This window comes from Myxine glutinosa, chromosome 2, assembly GCF_964187855.1.
Source record: "Myxine glutinosa chromosome 2, kmMyxGlut1.1, whole genome shotgun sequence".
Taxonomy (NCBI): Eukaryota; Metazoa; Chordata; class Myxini; order Myxiniformes; family Myxinidae; genus Myxine; species Myxine glutinosa.
This window is the reverse complement of record NC_136262.1, coordinates 111,565,504-111,585,280: the sequence shown is the minus strand read 5'-3', so window position 1 is coordinate 111,585,280 and position 19,777 is coordinate 111,565,504. Positions and strand designations below refer to the sequence as shown.

The 19,777-nt window shown below is 46.7% G+C and overlaps 1 protein-coding gene across 1 annotated transcript; it reads right to left on the bottom strand.

The window, feature by feature from the left end:
* Nucleotides 1–5,662: 5,662 nt before the first annotated feature.
* On the bottom strand, nucleotides 5,663–19,313 carry LOC137417895 (uncharacterized). The gene is made up of 8 exons (XM_078771413.1): nucleotides 18,916–19,313; nucleotides 17,726–17,785; nucleotides 17,137–17,199; nucleotides 16,696–16,758; nucleotides 16,079–16,115; nucleotides 10,929–11,050; nucleotides 8,754–8,813; nucleotides 5,663–8,261 (listed from the first exon to the last, which is right to left on the bottom strand). The coding sequence occupies exons 6-8, from the start codon at nucleotides 10,983–10,985 to the stop codon at nucleotides 6,384–6,386; spliced, it is 1,995 nt and encodes a 664-aa protein (XP_078627539.1). The 5' UTR covers nucleotides 10,986–11,050; nucleotides 16,079–16,115; nucleotides 16,696–16,758; nucleotides 17,137–17,199; nucleotides 17,726–17,785; nucleotides 18,916–19,313; the 3' UTR covers nucleotides 5,663–6,383.
* Between the last annotated feature and the right edge of the window lie 464 nt (nucleotides 19,314–19,777).

Genomic DNA, 19,777 nt, shown 5'->3' with positions numbered 1-19,777 from the left:
CTCAACTCTCCCCGATTCAACTGAGGCGGGGGGCCCGGGGTAGGGTTTTTATGGCTCCGCCCCGGCCTTACCCGAATGTTCCATGCCCCTCCTCTCGTCGCCGTGGTGAGCCACTCCCCTCGAGCTCTGATTGGCGGCTCGCGGCTTACCGGCCACTCCCTCCTGCAGCTCCTCCCTTTGGCCTTGCCAGACTTGTTCAGGCCGAGCACATGGCATGCTAGCCCAATTGAGGCCTAATCACTGGCCTGCTCAACGCAAAACTAACACAGGAAAGGAGACTACGCTTACATTTACTAAGAGATAACTATACTACAGCGAGGCTACATGTTGTGGTGCATCTACCTACGAGGGTGGGTTATCCTTTATTTTCAAAACCGCAACGCTATGTGTTGCAACCGCAACACAAACCCTCACATTCAAATCCAAACCCAAACACAACCCTCACCCCAAACCCAACAGTAACAGTAACCCTCACATTCAAATCCAAACCCAACATTCACACCCAAAATCCAACCCTCACACCCCAAACCCCAAACCCAACACTCACACCCCAAATCAAACCCTCACACCCCAAATCAAACCCTCACACCCCAAATCAAACCCTCACACCCCAAATCAAACCCTCACACCCCAAATCAAACCCTCACACCCCAAATCAAACCCTCACACCCCAAACCCAACATTCCCACCCCAAATCCAACCCTCACACCCCAAATCCAACCCTCAAACCCCAAATGAAACCTTCACACCCCAAACCCAACACTCACACCCTAAACCCAACCCTCACACCCCAAACCCAACACTACCACCCTAAACCCAACCCTCACACACCAAACCCAACACTCACACCCCAAATCAAACCCTCACACACCAAACCCAACATTCCCACCCCAAATCCAACCCTCACACCCCAAATCCAACCCTCACACCCCAAATCCAACCCTCACACCCCAAATGAAGTCCTCACACCCCAAACCCAACACTCACACCCTAAACCCCACCCTAAACCCAACCCTCACACGCAAAACCCAACACACACCCCAAATCAAACCCTCACACCCCAAACCCAACCCTAATCCCAAGATCATAAATCATTTTACACAAATTTTTGTTTTAAATAGCTCAAATTTTTTTTATTTCAACAGTTCAATAATGGATAATATGGGGTGAATTATAGATAATCCAATAGAGCATTTCAACTCAACAAAGTTTTTTTTTTTTCTTCTCTTCCAGTTCTGACTCGTGAGTGAATTTTCAGTTATTTCAGTTTGAAGAAGTAGAAAGAGGGACGTAGATGTATCGTAAATGTCTCAAGAAATCCCAGGTCTTCCCAGCACTGTCTTGATATTGCTGAAAAATAAATGAACGCATTACTTAACTAATGTCAAATTAGGTAAAACATCATTTCATTATTTTTGAACCAATTGAAATTAACTCATCAAGCACCATCCAACGAAGAATGACTGATATGTTTAGAACCCAGAGTCTTCTTGGGAGAACCCACTTTTCATCTTTCCAAAATGGAACTCACCTTCCAAGTCTCCAAAATAGAACCCACCTTTTGAGTCTCCAATGCAAAACTCTTCCTGATTTTCCCAAATTCCCCGAGTCTCCTGAGGTAGGTCTCACACTGTGAGCCATCTAGGCAGAACTCTTCCCACCCCCCTGCCCGAGTCTCCTTAGATAGGTCTCACACTGGGAGCAATCGAGGCAGAACTCTTCCCACCCCCCTGCCCGAGTCTGCTTCGGTAGGTCTCAGTGTGAGCCATCTAGGCAGAACTCTTCCCACCCCTCTGCCGGAGTCTCCTTAGGTAGGTCTCACATTGTGAGCCATCTAGGCAGAACTCTTCCCCCCCCCCCCCCCCCTGCCCGAGTCTCCTTAGGTAGGTCTCACACTGTGAGCCATCTCGGCAGAACTCTTCCCACCCCCCCTGCCCGAGTCTCCTTAGGTAGGTCCCACATTGTGAGCCATCTAGGCAGAACTGTTTTCCCGATTTTCCCGAATTTTGTCGTTCTCCAAGGTACAACTCATTTGGTGGGTCATCAAAGTAGAACTTGTACGCTGGGTCATCAAAGTAGAACTTGTATGCTGGGTCATCAAAGTAGAACTTGTATGCTGCGTCATCAAGGGGAGAACTCTTTTTGTTGGTCTCAAAGGTAAATCGCATTCGCTGGGTCTTGGCCGTTCAAAAGGTGGCAGCAGCTAAAGGGAAGGTGAAAAAAAGTTAGAGATGCGGTTGAAGTTTAAATGTGTTTGTGCAGTGATGAAGTCAATACAGTTCAACTTTGTATACAAAAAATTTTTAAAATACAAGTGTACACACTGACCTTGCACACAGGACACTGACAACTCAAGCCGGCCTTTCAGCAATTTGAAGATTTATCTGGTGCTTGATCAATGTACAGACTTGGCATTTAATATGGAATATATTTTTTTTCTTGACTTGGGTTTACTTTCTTAACTCAGTATATCAATCTGGTGAGTTTCTTTTACACTTTGGTGATTTATTTGTTAAAAGAACCATGTCACTGATTGTCTGTCGCAGCAAGAAGTCAACAACAGGTTTATATCACAGGTGGCGTGGCAAAATGTACGGACAGGTGCATTTGATGATTGGCTTCACAGTCGGGTATACAAGGGTTGTTGCGTTCTGTATTAGTGGAAAACAACTGCTGCACGTCTCCAAAAGTTATTGCCGCTTCCTCTGGAGATGGTCCGTCAACTCGACAATGCTGTTTGTCATGGAGTGGTAGCTTTACGAAATTACGGCATGAAACAGTGTGCTATTGCTCGGCAGTATGGCATCACTCAAGGTCAGGTGTCAAAGATCCTGAAACGAAATGCTCAGAGGGGTGTCCCTACTCCAATACCGAGGCCAGGACGTCCCCGCAGAACCACAAGGAGGGATGATCGCCAGCTGCACCGGTTAGTCCGCAATGGCCGTACCAAGTCAGCTCATCGGCTTAGGGCTGAGTGGCAGCAATTGACAAATGTGCCTGTTTCCAGAAGGCTAGTCAACCAACGACTGGTTCAAGCAGGCTATCGTGCCAGGCGTCCCCTGAGAAAGCCACGCCTGACCAGACAACACCGCCAGCGCCGATTGCAGTGGGCCAGAGAGCACCGTCAATGGCAGCCAGGACACTGGAATCACGTGATCTTCAGTGACGAGTCTAGATTTCTGGTCTATCGTCAAGATGGCCGCGTCTGAGTGCGCAGACAATTGCATGAAGCCTACAACAAAGATTGTATAGTGCCAAGAGTCCAAGCGGGAGGTGGTGGGGTGACCGTTTGGGCTGCTTTTCATGCAGAGGGCAAAACTGACCTGGTTGTTCTGAATGGAAACCTGAACCAGTTCAAGTACAGGGCCATTCTGGAAGAAACATTGCTTCCATTTGCTTGTGCAGCCTTTCGAGGAAACTTTGTCTTCCAAGATGACAATGCACGGCCTCATCGTGCTCGCATGATCCAACACTTTCTTGCTGACCGTGGTGTAGAGCATATGGAGTGGCCTGCGATGTCCCCGGATATGAATCCGATAGAGAACTTGTGGGCAGAATTAACGCGTCAAATCGACCACTTGGACCAGCAGCCGACCTCTGTGCGTGAATTGCAGCAGACTATTGTCACTGCATGGCAAGTGATTCCTGTCCAAACCTTGCCAAATCTCGTGAACAGCATGCCTCAACGTGTATGTGCTCTCCTGAATGCTCGTGGGGGTTACACGAAGTACTGAACTGTAATTTTACTGTCCGTAATCCCAGTCGTAATTTAACTTTTGTTTTTGTTAAAAAAAAAACTTTGGCTAATGTGCAAAATAAAGAGATACTTCTGGAAAACGTACAGAAGTTTAACACAGTACTGTCCATGAATTGAGTTCGATATCAGTTTACATCACTTTCAAGGATCAATTTATTTGTTTCGAAATATCAAATGTGGTTTTTGTTTCTTTTAAAGGTCACATTAACAAAATCTAGAATTTTTTCCAATGTTCTAAAACATAATTCCAATGAACTTTTGGTTCTAAGACATCTTGAAAAGTAAGTTCACCCCCACAAAAAAAAATTCCATATTAAATGCCAAGTCTGTAGTTTAAACAAAGTTTGGAATAATTTGTAATGTAAGGTAAGAATCTTGGCAACTTACGTTTCAACCGGAAGGATGATTTCAGATGAGGTGGTAGAAAGGATGGTTGGTGAGTGATGTGATGGAGATGGTGCAGCCGAGTGGCTTCAGATAATTTGCTTTGGCCCATCCTTGACTCAATGCCACTCTTCTTCAGGTGACTGTGCAAGTGGCTCCATACCCCTCTTGTTCCTCGTGAAGGTCTCCATCCTCTCTTCTGACGAGGCACTACTTCTACTGACATTCCATTGCTGAATATAGCAGATATTTATGGGTGCACAATATGGTCCATTTGAGGGGATTTTTGTGCACATATAAGGAGTCATCACTGCCCCTGATATGTTGATGGGGGGTACACAAGATGGTGCATTCGAGGGGCTTTTTGGGCAAGTTGGATCAGAAGGGTTCATTACTGCCCCTGCTTTATTTGTGGGGGGTTCACAAGATGGTCCATTTGAAAATTTCCTGTCAATTGGACCAACGGTTGCTGAGAAAATGAATTTTAAAGGTGATAATGACAGAAGAAAATGTCAATTTGATTGGTCACGGTTGGGGCGCATACCCACATTGTCAAGCAGCCGCTGGTTGCCGTGGCTGATAATCACTTCACCTGGCAAAATTGCTGGTTTTGTTGATGTGTGCCTTTCAATTTCCTATTTGATCGTTTTGCAAGTCGAGAGGTACTTTTGCATTCATGTGACACACTTGGCACAAGAGATCCATCTGTGCTTCTTGAAGAAATTTGTAAATGGGGACTAACCTCTTCAACTGACAAAACAAATTTGACAAAATTTGACAAAATGCAGTTTGGATTTATGCCAGGAAGAGGAACGACAGACGTGCTTTTTATTGTGAGGCAGTTGCAGGAGAAGTATATGGAGAAGAGGAGGAAGTTGTTTCTTGGGTTTGTTGATCTGGAGAAAGCATTCGAAAGGGTTCCACGCGAAGTATTGACATGGGCATTGAGGAAGTTAGAAGTGGAGGAATGGCTGATCAGAGTAGTGATGGCAATGTACAAAAGAGCGCGCACAGCTGTGAGGACGAAGGACGGGAACAGTGGTGAGTTTGAGGTGAAGGTGGGAGTGCATCAGGGGTCGGTACTAAGTCCACTACTTTTTGTAGCTGTGATGGAGGTGCTGGCTCAGAACGTAAAGGAGGGTTTACCGTGGGAGTTGTTGTATGCAGATGATCTGGTGTTGATTGCAGAAAGTATGGATGGACTGAAGGAGAAGATGAACAAGTGGAAGGAATGTATGGAGACAAAAGGTCTGAAGGTGAATATCGGAAAAACGAAGGTGATGGCAAGTGGTAAAGCATGTGGTGAGGTGGAAAGAACTGGGAAGTGGCCGTGTGCTGTGTGCAGGAAGAGTGTCGGAGTGAATTCCATTCAATGTACAATGTGTGCTGAGTGGGTTCACCAAAAATGTAGTGGTTTGAGAGGGTCATTAACCAGTGTGGCAGCTACATTCAAGTGTAAGGTGTGCACAGATGGAGCTGCAGATGGAGGAAATGTTGAGTTGGATCATGGAGATGGCGTGAAGCTGGAAGGTGTGAAAACATTTTGTTACCTTGGAGACATACTGAATGGAGAAGGTGGATCAGACTCGGCAACGGTTGCTCGAGTGAGATGTGCATGGAAGAAGTTTCGGGAACTGAGTGGCGTGCTGACGAGGAGGGGAGTGTCATTGAAGCTGAAGGGAAAGGTGTATGCTGCATGTGTGAGAAGTGTTATGATTTCTGGGAGTGAGACATAGGTAATGAACATAGAGCAGCAACGAAGGCTGGAAAGGGTGGAAATGCGAATGGTTCGGTGGATGTGTGGAGTATCGTTGGGAGAGAGGAAGACAAATGATGAATTGCGAAAGATGATGGGAATAGAGCCTGTGATGGATGCTGTGAAGAGAAACAGGTTGAGATGGTTTGGTCATGTGTTGAGGAAGGATGAAAGTGACTGGTTGAGAAGAGTGATGGAAATGAATGTAGAAGGAAGTAGAGGACGGGGAAGACCGAGAAAGACTTGGCTAAACATGGTCGAAGAAGAAATGTGGGCAAGGGGGTTAACAAGGAGAGATGCAGAAAATAGGGCAAAATGGAGAAGATTGTCATAGGGACCGCAAGGCTAACCCCCGCTCATGCAGGGGAAATGGCCTTAAAATGCCTGTTGTTGTTTGTTGGACTAACCTCTTCACTCTCACAAAGACGATAAGAATCTTTTGGCCTGAATATGGCATTTATTTCAGATGTCTCGACCGAGTGGATGTCAGGGATACTTTGTGTGCTTGGCATGTAGAAGAACATCTCTGTCACTTATGTAAGAGTGAGGAACTGTTGTTTGCTGAGCTACACTCTGCTCATTCCAAACATCGACATCCATGCCAGTCACTTCAAACTGACAGTTTTCACAGCTCACACGCATGGATGCTGCTAGCTTTTGACAGTGCTCGTGGACCTCTGATAGACTTGTATACTTGATTAGGACAGATGTTCCATCAGAAACTCGAGTTCCATCCCTACCTCTTGAATGAGAGTCAAAAACATAAAACCTATTTTGCTCAATAACTGCAAAAGTTGAACTCGCAAAAGTTATGAAACAGGAATTGTACTCGGTCAGAGCTTTTGTCAAAGCATCGTACAAAGACATAAACAGAGCACAGTCAAAGGCAATGTTGGCATGGTTGGATAAAAATCCCGTGAAAGAGTCTCCAAAAGTTAGGAAACACTTTCTGCCTAATAATTGTACAGAACGTGGCAATTCAGTCAGAAGAAGAAACCTTTCGTAGTTTCTTGCCAAACAAGAAATATCTCTTCCCAAAGAGCTTTGCACCAATGTATACAATTCATTACCAGCATCAAGAACAAAGTCGAGATCATTCGTTTCCCAAGAGGAAGCATTTTGAATTTTGCTAAACAACATAGAAACACAGCTGTTAGCAACACACTGTGAACCGCTATTTGGTAAAAATTTAGCATGTCCTTGGTGAAAAGTACCTCGAATGCATTCACCTGATGTTGGCAAAACCAATTTTTTTGGAGGCTCTTCATTTTGAACTTGCCGACCTTTTTTAATACCAACCAGTTGACATAACATTTTGTGAGCCATTTCATTGACTCTGTCAGGTGTCAAAACGGTTTCAGTGTATCTTTGTGATGTTCTTTTGACACACCTTTCGGCAGGCTTTTCACCTGGCAGTGAAGCACCGCTTCGTGGGACATCTCTCCCATTGGACATGGTATGCACCCCAGCGATGTGAACCTTCTGAAGGTTTTCTGCCGTTTTGACACAACTTTCGGCAGGCTTTTCACCTGGCAGTGAAGCAGCGATTGATGGGACATCTCTCCCATTGGACATGGTATTCACCCCAGCGATGTGAACCTTCTGAAGGTTTTCTGCCGTTTTGACACAACTTTCGGCAGGCTTTTCACCTGGCAGTGAAGCACCGATTGATGGGACATCTCTCCCATTGGACATGGTATGCACCCCAGCGATGTGAACCTTCTGAAGGTTTTCTGCCGTTTTGACACAACTTTCGGCAGGCTTTTCACCTGGCAGTGAAGCAGCGATTGATGGGACATCTCTCCCATTGGACATGGTATTCACCCCAGCGATGTGAACCTTCTGAAGGTTTTCTGCCGTTATGACACAACTTTCGGCAGGCTTTTCTCTTGGCAGTGAAGGACCGATTGATGGGACCTCTCTCCCATTGGACATGGTATTCACCCCAGCGATGTGAACCTTCTGAAGGTTTTCTGCCGTTATGACACAACTTTCGGCAGGCTTTTCACCTGGCAGTGAAGCACCGATTGATGGGACATCTCTCCCATTGGACATGGTGTGAACCCCAGCGATGTGAACCTTTTGAAGGTTTTGTGCCGTTTTGACACACCTTTCGGCAGGCCTTTCACCTGACAGTGATGCACCGATTGATGGGACATCTCTCCCATTGGACATGGTGTGAACCCCAGCGATGTGAACCTTTTGAAGGTTTTGTGCCGTTTTGACACACCTTTCGGCAGGCCTTTCACCTGACAGTGATGCACCGATTGATGGGACATCTCTCCCATTGGACATGGTATGCACCCCAGCGATGTGAACCTTCCGAAGGTTTTGTCCTCTCCTGGACTTGTTTGTTTCAGGCATCTAAATAAATAAGAGACACAATATACAATTAAAACAACGACCAGTGCCGTCTGCAATGGAAATCCAATTTGACACGAAGATGGAACCCAATGCATATGGTTACTGCAAAAAATGTAGACCAAATTGCCAATAGGACAACTAAAATGGCACTCTTCAATGTCGATTGATATGCCCCCAAACACATTATTACATCATTATACATGCTGTAACAAGTTATATTTTAATTCCTTCAGCTATTCTAAACTATGACATTTTACCCGACATGATCTTTGACCTTTGATGTCAAAATCTAATCAGTTGTCCGACTTTTTTTGTTCGACGAATCAGATTTTGATCAAAATCTAATCAAAATCCAACTGCTAAAGAAAGGGTTCATTCAGTAAAACCGTGTCTCCAGACTTCCCCACATACTGAGTGATGAAGGGCTGGTGGCCACGGCATTGTTTGACATTTTATAGAACCGTAATTGTGATGTAAATAACAAAGGAGTACCTTCGGGTAAATGAAGACCAACCGCATAGCTCTCACAGCAATGACGTGCTGTCGGTTTCTCTGTGGAACAAAAATGGACGCATATAAATCAAAATCTTTGCTTTGCTTGGTGATAAATGGTCATTCGCAATGAAATTTTTAAAAATTACAAATTCCATCGAGTCCAACAATACGCATCACGTTCATAAAAGACCTATAACACCCCCACCCCCAACTCCCCCACACGCACCCTCCCTCCCCCCCCCCCACACACGCACCCTCCCTCCCCCCCCCCCCCCCCCACACACACACACACACACACACACACACACACACACACACACACACACACACACACACACACACACACACACACACGCACCCTCCCCCAACTCCCCCACACGCACCCTCCCCCAACTCCCCCACACGCACCCTCCCTCCCCCCCCCACACACGCACCCTCCCTCCCCCCCACCCCCCCACACACGCACCCTCCCTCCCCCCACCCCCCCACACACGCACCCTCCCTCCCCCCCCCCCCCCCCCCCACGCACCCTCCCTCCCCACACACACACACACACACACGCACCCTCCACACACACACACACACACGCACCCTCCACACACACACACACACACGCACCCTCCACACACACACACACACACGCACCCTCCACACACACACACACGCACCCTCCACACACACACACACACGCACCCTCCACACACACACACACACGCACCCTCCACACACACGCACACACACACACGCACACACACACACGCACCCTCCACACACACGCACCCTCCACACACACGCACCCTCCACACACACACACGCACCCTCCACACACACACACGCACCCTCCACACACACACACACGCACCCTCCACACACACACACGCACCCTCCACACACACACACGCGCACCCTCCACACACACACACACGCGCACACACACACACACACACACACACACACACACACACACACACACACACACACACACACACACACACACACACACACACACACACACACACACACACACACACACAAAAAGTCGATCAATGCAGTGGTTCGAGAGTTAGAAGCTTTTTAGGATATTCTTTCAATTATTTATTGCGGCCAAACCATGTGACGTGTCAAAACATGTCGTTTCATGGAGAGTAAACCTAATTAACCTGACATTTCTCAAGATTCACTGAGCATAATCACAAACCCCATGGTCTACTCCTCTACGAATAATCGATGGGTCCTTGTGTATATGACCTCCTGCTGTTGAGCGTCACTTGTTCATCTAGAACGGCACTAAGTCGAGAGCATACCTCCGCCTGGTGAACAGTTTACGATTTGTATCTCAGAGTAGACCAGAAAATCTCAATTACAGAATCACATTTAATCAAAATCAATCACAGGAACCACCATAGGTCCAGTCTTTCATTCCCTGATCTACCCCTCGTTTTTGGCCATATTTCAATGGTGAAGAATCACTTTAAAATTCCATAAGCTGGATCCGGATCCGTATCTTCACCAAACTTTAATCGATTCTTCCTTGTCACACACACACACCCTGTCCACCAAGTTTCGTCCAAATCCATTCATAATTTTGAAATATCCTGCTATGTATCGTTTTTGACGCTTTCTGCCAATGGTGAAGAATCACTGAAAGAATTTCAATAAATCTCATATCCGAATCCATATTCTGATCTTCACCAAAATCGAATCAAATCATCCTTGTCAGACACCCAACTGGTCCACCAGGATTCGTCCAAATCCGTCCACAACGTTTTGAGATATCCTGCTATGTATCGTTTTTGGCCCGATCTACCAATAGTAAAAAATCACTTTAAAAATTCTATTAGCCGGATCCGGATCTTCACCAAAATCTAATCATTTCGTCCTTGTCACATACTCCACATCTCTGCCAAATGTCGGACGAATCCGTCCACAACTTATTGAGATATCTTGTTCAGAAACGGACACAGACAGAAAGACAAATAAACAGACAGACAGACAGGGGTGAAAACATAAACTCCATCCACCTTTTGGTGGTGGAGGGAATAAGAAGTGGAATTCCATTTGGAACTGATCAGGAATTTTATCACTTGGACTTTTTTCACGAGAAATAAACGTTGGAATGAACCACCAATGAGATTGTTCACCATATTCCATGAGCTTATATCACTTGCATACCTGAATGATGAGGCTCAGGCACACAACAATCGTGATGACGATTTGGCAAATCATCATCAATTCTATCTGCCGGTGTTGAATGGCGGCACGGTTGAAGTACTCGTTCCAGGACGATGTTAGTGCTGTAAACAAGAGCAAAGCGAGTATTAAAAGGGTTGTTCTAACTTGCAGAGATTCCAAGATAATGGAAAAATCATACATACATCAAATAGGGGACGAGGATATTGATTGAAAAGTAGGGTTTGAAATCCTACGGTAAAGGCTAGCTCGTACGGAGGATAATATAGAACAGTGGATCCAGGAAAAGAGCCGTGATCAAAGGGTTCGGACAGGACGAGACACTAAACTCCCTTTCGGCACAACATTTAATAAAACAAGGCAAAGATGGCTGCAATCAACTCGCTCACACGAGCCATCAGCAAGAAACCAGAAGTCTCCTCCCTTTCCGGTGCAAATTAAGAGAAAAAAGTAAGAATTACAGGCTCAAACTACACCAGTACACCAACATGGTATCAACATATTGCAAGAAAACATTCATAAGCAAAGCAGGAAACGTTCACGTATATCATACGCATAACATCAGAGACTTTCTAACAGCCACCCCCAAATTTGTGGAATAAATTTGTAAAAAGGGAAAGTCTTTCAATCCATTCAACCCTCCCACATCATCTTCAAGCTTCGACAGCCGGATCAATTTAGCAAGTGGTCGAACATAGTTCTTGCCACGAACTTGAACGCTGGCAGTTCGAGCACGGCCATCTGAGCCCGGAAAGGTCTCGTGAGGTTTCCCTCTACGGGCGATGAGGCGATGGACGGACATTAGGAAGGCATCAGCATCAAGGCCCTCCAGGAGGCCCAGATGTACGCTGCGGGTAGTGAGGCACTTGAAGATTATACCCCAGCGCCTCTCCGTTCGTTTTCCAATTTTTATGGTGAAAGGACCGAAGCAGTCCACTCCAGTCGAGTAGAAGGCAGGCTTGTATAGTCGTAACCGAGCAGGGGGTAGATCAGCCATCCTTGGCACCTCTGGATTGGCACGCCATCTTCGGCACTCGTGGCATTGATGTTGGTGTCGACGAATAGCCTCTCGACCACGCAGAATCCCGTACTTGCGACGTACTTCAGCTAGAATTCTCTCCGGACCACAGTGAAGCAGTTGGTCATCACATTCTTGAATGAGGAGCTTGGTTACTGGGTGAGGAGGATATAAAACAATAGGATGCACAGCATCTTGTGTAAGGACATCTGCACGGCGTAGTCTTCCTCCTACTCTGATGAGACCAAGGGTACGGTCATGTTCAGGTGAGAGAGATGCCAGTCGACCTCTGATGGGTAAATCCCTACCCATGGCAAGTATCTGGACTTCGTCCGGAAAACTATTGTGCTGTGAGTGTTGAAGCAGAAGATTCTCCATCTCCCCATGCTGGTGAGCGCTTAAGGTAAGATAGTCTTGATCGTAGGCCACCCCGTTGGGACACTGCTGTGCAGCCACAACCAGAGCGTTCCAAGTCTTGCACTGTGAAGGGTCAGGTAAGGCCTGTATGTCCACCGACATTGTTCCACAGAAGGTTGACTTCCGGAGCTCAGTCACATCACTTTGCTCTAGTACGCTGACCTTTCCTTGTAGTGACCAGCCCAGGTTGGTACAAACTGCTACCAGGTTGGTACAAAGCACCCTTGGGGCTAAATCACACAGGTTGATTTGGTAAGATGAGGTGGCGATAGTCTGACCTGATCAATATTGTTGGTTGAGCCTTGTTAATCAAAGGGAGTGGTATCCTAGCTAGGTGGGGGTGCCGTTTCTGAAGATCGGCCACTGGGTACGAATACTCAGATAAGCGCAGCATTGTGGCAGTGAATGCTGCATCTATCCCATACCTCTGGTTCGGGTTCTCGACCGATGATATCTGAAGCTTGACAGAAGCCCCGGTACACTGCAACGTATCTTCTCGCACTGTCTTGAGCAGTAATGCTTCAGGTTTACCCACCAGGTTCAGCCGCTCCGTTATTGAATTCAAAAGCATAGTCCTTTCTGAACCATCGTCTAGAATGGCATAGGTCTCTATGGACCCTTGTGGGCCATGAAGAAGCACCTTTACGACCTTTAACAGGACATCATGTGGACGGGAAGGCTCGTCAAGGTACACTGCAGATGGTGCGGAGCCTGTCATTAGGACGGTATCGCTGGATCTCTGCGCTGCATCATGTAGAATGGTTAGGTGCAACTCGTTGCAAGCATCGCATGGCTTCCTAAGTGTACAGCGATCAGCTGGGTGTGACCGACTGCACCTCCAGCAACGGTCATGTTCCCTTATCCACTTAATAATATGGTCTGTGGAAAGCTTCTTGAATTCCACACAGGAACCGAGGTAATGATCACTGGTGTCACAATGAGGACAATAAGGCGTGGTCTTGGTTGTTGAAGAAACATTACGCAATGGCTGTGGCCTTGTGCCAGCTATTGGTGACTCGGAGTTGTGAAACACCGAGGCCTGTGATTCTTTCTTCTTGAAAGATGAAGAATGCTGTTCCTTTCCTCTCTAATCCCTGGCCCTCGCATTTGTAGAGGACAGCAGCTTGGTTCGCTATATGTTTAGCTCGGGCCTTCGCCTGCAGCCAAGCTGCCAGATGGTGCAACGTGTAGGTCTGATTAGAATCTGCATTTAAAGGTCCTTGGTTAATGCAGTGCTCAATGAATCCATCACGATATCTCGGTGGCAGTTTGCTAATTAGCCTGTCTACATGTGAGCCACATCGTAGTTCAAATCCATGCTCACCCTCGAGGGATTGTAACATACCCACAAGGGAGTGCACTGTGAGAGCAAAGTCTTCAAAGGCCTCTGCATCTCCAGTCCTCACTGGTGCCATTTTCATGATGGCACCAATTTCGCTCTGTACGAGTTGCCTTGGCTGTCCATACTTGTCCTGCAGGGCCCGTAAGGCCACCGTGTATGGCTTCGGATCATGCATGTAGACCTGAGCAAGCTTGTATGCACTTGGTAGCTTAAGGTGGGTTAAGAGTACTTGATATTTGTACTCCTTGACAAGTAGGTGTGATTACCTATCAGGCTATCCAATGCAAGCTTGAGAAGGGCAAAGTCACTTTCTCTGCCACACTGGAAATAAGGCAGACTCGGTTTCGGTACGCCATAGGATGAAGCTATTAATAGGTCCATGAGGTTCGGTGTTGAAGGCGTCTCAGATGGGTGAACTGGATGCACATGTGGTGAAGTCGAGGGTGGTAGATAGGGTGCATGATGACATGGTAACATGTTAGGATGAAAATTTGAAGCTTGGAATGGAGCTGTGGTGGCGGATGAATATGCAGTTGGATGAGTTTGCTTCACCTTCTCTTTCGGTGATGGATTGTCTAATGATTAATCGAGGAGTAGATGTGGATTGTAGGTCGGCAGTGATGGCAATTTCCGGCTCTGGCCGCAGTAGCGGCAGCTGCGTTGGCAATGGTTTGTTTGGTTGAACTGAGGGAGTACATGACGCTCCACCACCGTGCAGAATCGTATGCTGGGTGGTAACGGTTGGACGTCCGGTTGGAGAGGTAGGCGCTTCATCTCCTGCATCCAAGAATGACACTATCAACCGTGCTTCCTCCAGTTCCTGTTCGGCCTTCCTCAGACGTCTGTCTTGTTAGCTGGACGGACAAGGCCTCGCGTTCCCTCAGAGCCTGGCGCTCCATCTCCTGAGCCTGGCGCTCCATCTCCTGAGCCTGGCGCTCCATCTCCTGAGCCTGGCGCTCCATCTCCTGAGCCTGGCGCTCCATCTCCTGAGCCTGGCGCTCCATCCCCTGAGCCTGAAGGACTTCATCCTGCAGCTGCTGTCCACGTTTCTCAGCTCTCCCATCCTCCCCAACTTGACATGTCAGTTCCTCCAGTTCATAATGTTTTCGTTTTTCCATTAGAATAGCCGATTGTATACCACTGAGTTGGGATGTAACGGATGTACGGCTGTAGCTGGAACAATGGCTGCGTCGTGAGCTATGTGCACTGCATAGTGAGGCAGTCTTTGGTCGGTGGCTTCCCGACGAATGTCGTCGGTAAGAACACGGCCCACACTCCTGATTAAGGGAAGAACCACTCGTGTTTGAAGGTACGTAGTTAAGAACGTAGTCTTTCAAACGTTCAGGGATACGTATATTCCTTTCGGGTCGGGAAGACGCCGTTAATTCATTGCCAGTGCTGATGATGGCCGGACCCGGTAATTCGGTGGCTGACACAGGCGCGGGGCTGACGGCGGCCACCGAAACAGAGGCAAATGGATTCGTGCCATGAGTGGTTAAAGGACTAACTGGGATAATGTCTCTGGTATTGTCTGCTGTTTGAGTACAATCGGCAGTCAGGGCAGCGGCGATATTCTCGTCCATGATTTCCTTGTCCAGCTGTTCGTTATCCGGCTCGAAGGACCATGAAAAGTAGGGTCTGAAATCCTACCGTAAAGGCTTGCTACTACGGAGGATAATATAGAACAGTGGATCCAGGAAAAGGGCCGTGATCAAAGGGTTCGGACAGGACGAGACACTAAACTCCCTTTCGGCACAACATTTAATAAAACAAGGCAACGACGGCGGCAATCAACTCGCTCACACGAGCCATCAGCAAGAAACCGGAAGTCTCCTCCCTTTCCGGTGCAAATTAAGAGAAAAAGTAAGAATTACAGGCTCGCACTACACCAACATGGCAGCAACATATTGCAAGAAAACATTCATAAGCAAAGCAGGAAACGTTCACGTGTATAGTACGCATAACATCAGAGACTTTATGACATTGATGTAACCATCTGTGTACTTGAATGTGAATTACAAAGACATTGGTAGACAATGAACAATTTAGTCGCATGAGGGACGTGAACACATGTTGCCAAGGAAGCTATCTTCCTTAGCAACATGAGCTCGGGCTTCAGATGAGATCACCAGCAGATCAACCAGGAGAAAATGGTTTCTTGGTTCCATTTTGCTTCACATAATAGGAGATAAAGTTACAAATGATCAAAACGAGTGAAGGTAATTTACCTGAAGTGAATAAACATACATGTGTGGTGTTCTGTTCAATGTGTGTTGTAAGTTCGATTTCATCTGCAATCTCATCATGTATGGCAAAGAGAACAAGGAAATGAAAATGAACATGACGGTGACTTACCCTGGCAGAGTTTTGACGCCCAGTGTGTTTTTCGGGGCTGAATTGGAATAGAAAGAGCAATAATGTCAAAAAGGATGAAGGTTTCACTCACCATCTTCTTCGAGTTTGAGTCTTCAAGTCAAATTTGTACTCTCACAAGAAGGGCACACAGATGCGCGCGCACACACACACACACACACACACACACACACACACACACACACACACACACACACACACACACACACACACACACACACACACACACACACACACACACACACACACACACACACACACACACACAGCGGTCCACCAGCCTATCTCCTCAGCCCAAGGGGAATCCATTCCGCACTGATGACAGCCATGGAGCCAGAAATACGTCCCTGGATTGATACATTTCCCCAAGGGGTGGGGCTGCCAATTTACCAATAAAAGCCTTCTGAAGGCCGATCGGCTGATTGTTGCTGCAGTTAGCGGTGTAGCAGCTGGTACTGTATTATGCAAGGGGTGGTTCTGTGTTTTATCACAAACTGCAACTGAACCGGTTTACCTGTTTAATGTTATACATAAATTTTAACTTTCATCCCCATCCAGTATTTCATATCGTGTGACTGGAGTAATCCATGCCATCTTACCTTCAGGAAAGGAACAAGGTTGAAGAAGATTTCCAAGAGATGATCAGAAAAGCTTTTACGCTTCTGGAGGACAGACACAAACAAAATATTTTGATGTACCATGTGCATTGCTAATTACAGTTAACATACAAATAAATAACAAGACCCAATCACGTCTCTCACCCACAAGTGGAGGATATAACCAATCCGCTCTTACCTAATGAATTACCCCAGGTGGCTAGGATTATCAAATAAATCAAGTGCCATGCTCTCAGCGAAGAAAGCTGTGTGACGTCACCAAGAAGAGCTACACAAGGAAAGTAATCTCTTTGCTGTCCACTAAAGCTTCAGACATTCACAAGTTGTACATAAATGGGAATCCCAATTCTGCACGACCCCCCCCCCCCCCAATGCCCCCAAACCCCCCAACCCCCACCCCACCCCACCGATGCCATATCTTACCTGGAAAAAGGGAACACATATGAAGAATCTTTCCAAGAGACGGTCAGAAAGACTTTGAGGCTTCTGTACGACAAACAGAGAAAAACAAAACAACTTGTATCAGTGAAAGAAGATTTCTTGAATTGTGTTTCACTGTCGAGGGGAAAGTACCACCCGGAAATACATACGATATAAGCTGAGAGGTCGATAAAAAAATACCTATCAGCTCTTTCTGATGCACATGTGCTCACTCAGAGGAACAACATGGTGGAAGATTGTACTGGACGAGATTGTTAATGTCAATGGCGAATGATGGATGGAGACCACAAGGTGTAAGAACAACACTTCAAAAGTTCTGTCTGCACAATGTTATCATGTACAAGAAGTGTGTGGTGGAAGAAATATCGACTCAAGAGATAAAGTTATTCCGCATCTTCCTCCCGACTATCGCAGACCCACCTGCCTTTCCCACTTCCCCACCTGTTTGTAAGGTACCTGTTATGCCATTGATCTCCATTCTGAGTTTTACCTCCTTTTATAAAACACTTGTGAACTTTTGTAAATACAGAAAAATTGTCACTTGTTGATGGAGTGCTGCTTGACGTCATACCTGAAAGGGAATAAGGTTTACGAGCCTCCCGGAGGTGTTCACGGCATATTCCAGAAATTTCTATATGAGAGAGATGGATGCAAAAAATATATTGGATCAGGAAAAATTATTTGGACCATTTGGTGATGATATCGGACACACACACACACACACACACACACACACACACACACACACACACACACACACACACACACACACACACAATCGCACACACACACACACACACACACACACACACACACACACACACACACACACACACACACACACACACACACACACACACACACACACACACACACACGACAAAGTCGGTTCGGAAAACTCAGCTGCAACGAGGTGGAAAAGAGCACCTGCACATTTCACCATCCACAGGAAGGTCCTCGAACGGCACTTTTAAACCGGTTAAAATGTACACGTAAATCTTCCCACTTGTTTAAAGTTCACCTGTTGAAGTTCTCGCAGGTAACAAAGATTGAAGAACAGCATGAAACAGCAAATCAAAGGAACGAGAAAGACACACGTCCGCCTCATCTTGAGCAAAAGTTCAAATGTGAAAATGAACCGTCGCTCTGTGACGTCACACCATTACAGTCACGCCCATTGGTGACGTCATAATTAAGGGTTCAGGTGGCTGTCAGATCGAATAATCGACATTAAAATAGTATTTAATTTCGAGTACGTTCGTTGTCCCATTGATGATACCTGTTATGCCCTTTATCTCTACTCTGAGTTTTACCTCCTTTATAAAACACTCGTGAACTTTTGTTGATACAGAACATTTGTCACATGTTGATGGAGTGTTGCTTGACGTCATACCTGAAAGGGAATAACGTTTACGAGCAACTCGGAGATGTTCACGGAATATGCTAGAAGTTTCTATGTGAGAGATGTGTGCAAAAACTTATTGGATCAGGAAAAATTATTTGGACCATTTGGTGGTGAAATTGGACGCACGCACACACACACACACACGTGCACAAAAACACACACACACACACGTGCACAAAAACACACACACACACACGTGCACAAAAACACACACACACACGTGCACAAAAACACACACACACACGTGCACAAAAACACACACACACACACACACACACACACACACACACACACACACACACACACACACACACACACACACACACACACACAAAGGACACTGGTTAAGGGCGTACCGATGGACGTGCTGGGATTCCTCGCTGGTGACCACGTGGTCTGGTGTGCGCGGCTCTCAGTTCAATCAGTTCAGGTCCGCAGGACGAACCGCCGCCTCGAAGTTGTTACGGACGAACTCAGCACAGGCAGATGAACTACAGCGCATGTGAGTCGTGTCGAAAGGCCAACGCTTGCAGGACAGCCAGATGGCGCAAAAGATCGGCGCAGACGCGATGGGTGCGGGGCGTTGAACAAAGCCAAAACACGTGTCGTCTGGTGGATGTGAAAAAGCAAGAGAGGTCTCGTCGTGGGCATGGCGAAAAAGGCAAGAGCACTGGTGTGTCCTCGGTCAAGTCCCAGAAAACAAGAGAATCCAGAGCAGGAGGTCGTGGCGTGGCGGAATCCCAGGCAAAAAAGAGAGTGAATTGCCGACTGCCGTCCGCGTGGGCTTTTACCAGATCCGCCCACGCCCTTCAAAATGTTCAGAGCCTCCCATTGGCTGAGGCTTGTCGCATCATGGTGATGTGTTCCCACCCCCTCACTGGTCACGTGGGCCTGTGCTTCTGGCCACGCCTTTCTGCTTATTAAAAACATGGCTTCCCTTAACCACACAAGGGATTGACAACCTGCCTAACTCAATGCATATTTGGTCTTTTTTTCCCATACAATGGGAAAGGGCTAATCTCTACATTCAATAAAACATAACTAACTAATGCAGGCTACATGTTGTCATGCAATTTAACTATAGGGGGTTTGCCTTTATGGCACAACCACAACAGTACCCCCCTTCTCTCACTAAGACTCGACCCGAGTCGTCCACATGGAGCGGCTGGGGTGAGCTGGCATTCAATTAACCTTACTTTTAGTGTGACACGTAGATGT

Bases quoted from the DNA above. Each gene is read 5' to 3' on its own strand.
- LOC137417895 (XM_078771413.1), bottom strand. From the start codon at position 10,985: ATGATGATTTGCCAAATCGTCATCACGATTGTTGTGTGCCTGAGCCTC. The intron at 8,814-10,928 runs GTATGCAAGTGA...TTTGTTCCACAG, and splicing joins GCCTGAGCCTCATCATTCAG to AGAAACCGACAGCACGTCAT. The intron at 8,262-8,753 runs GTACTCCTTTGT...TTATTTATTTAG, and splicing joins TGGTCTTCATTTACCCGAAG to ATGCCTGAAACAAACAAGTC.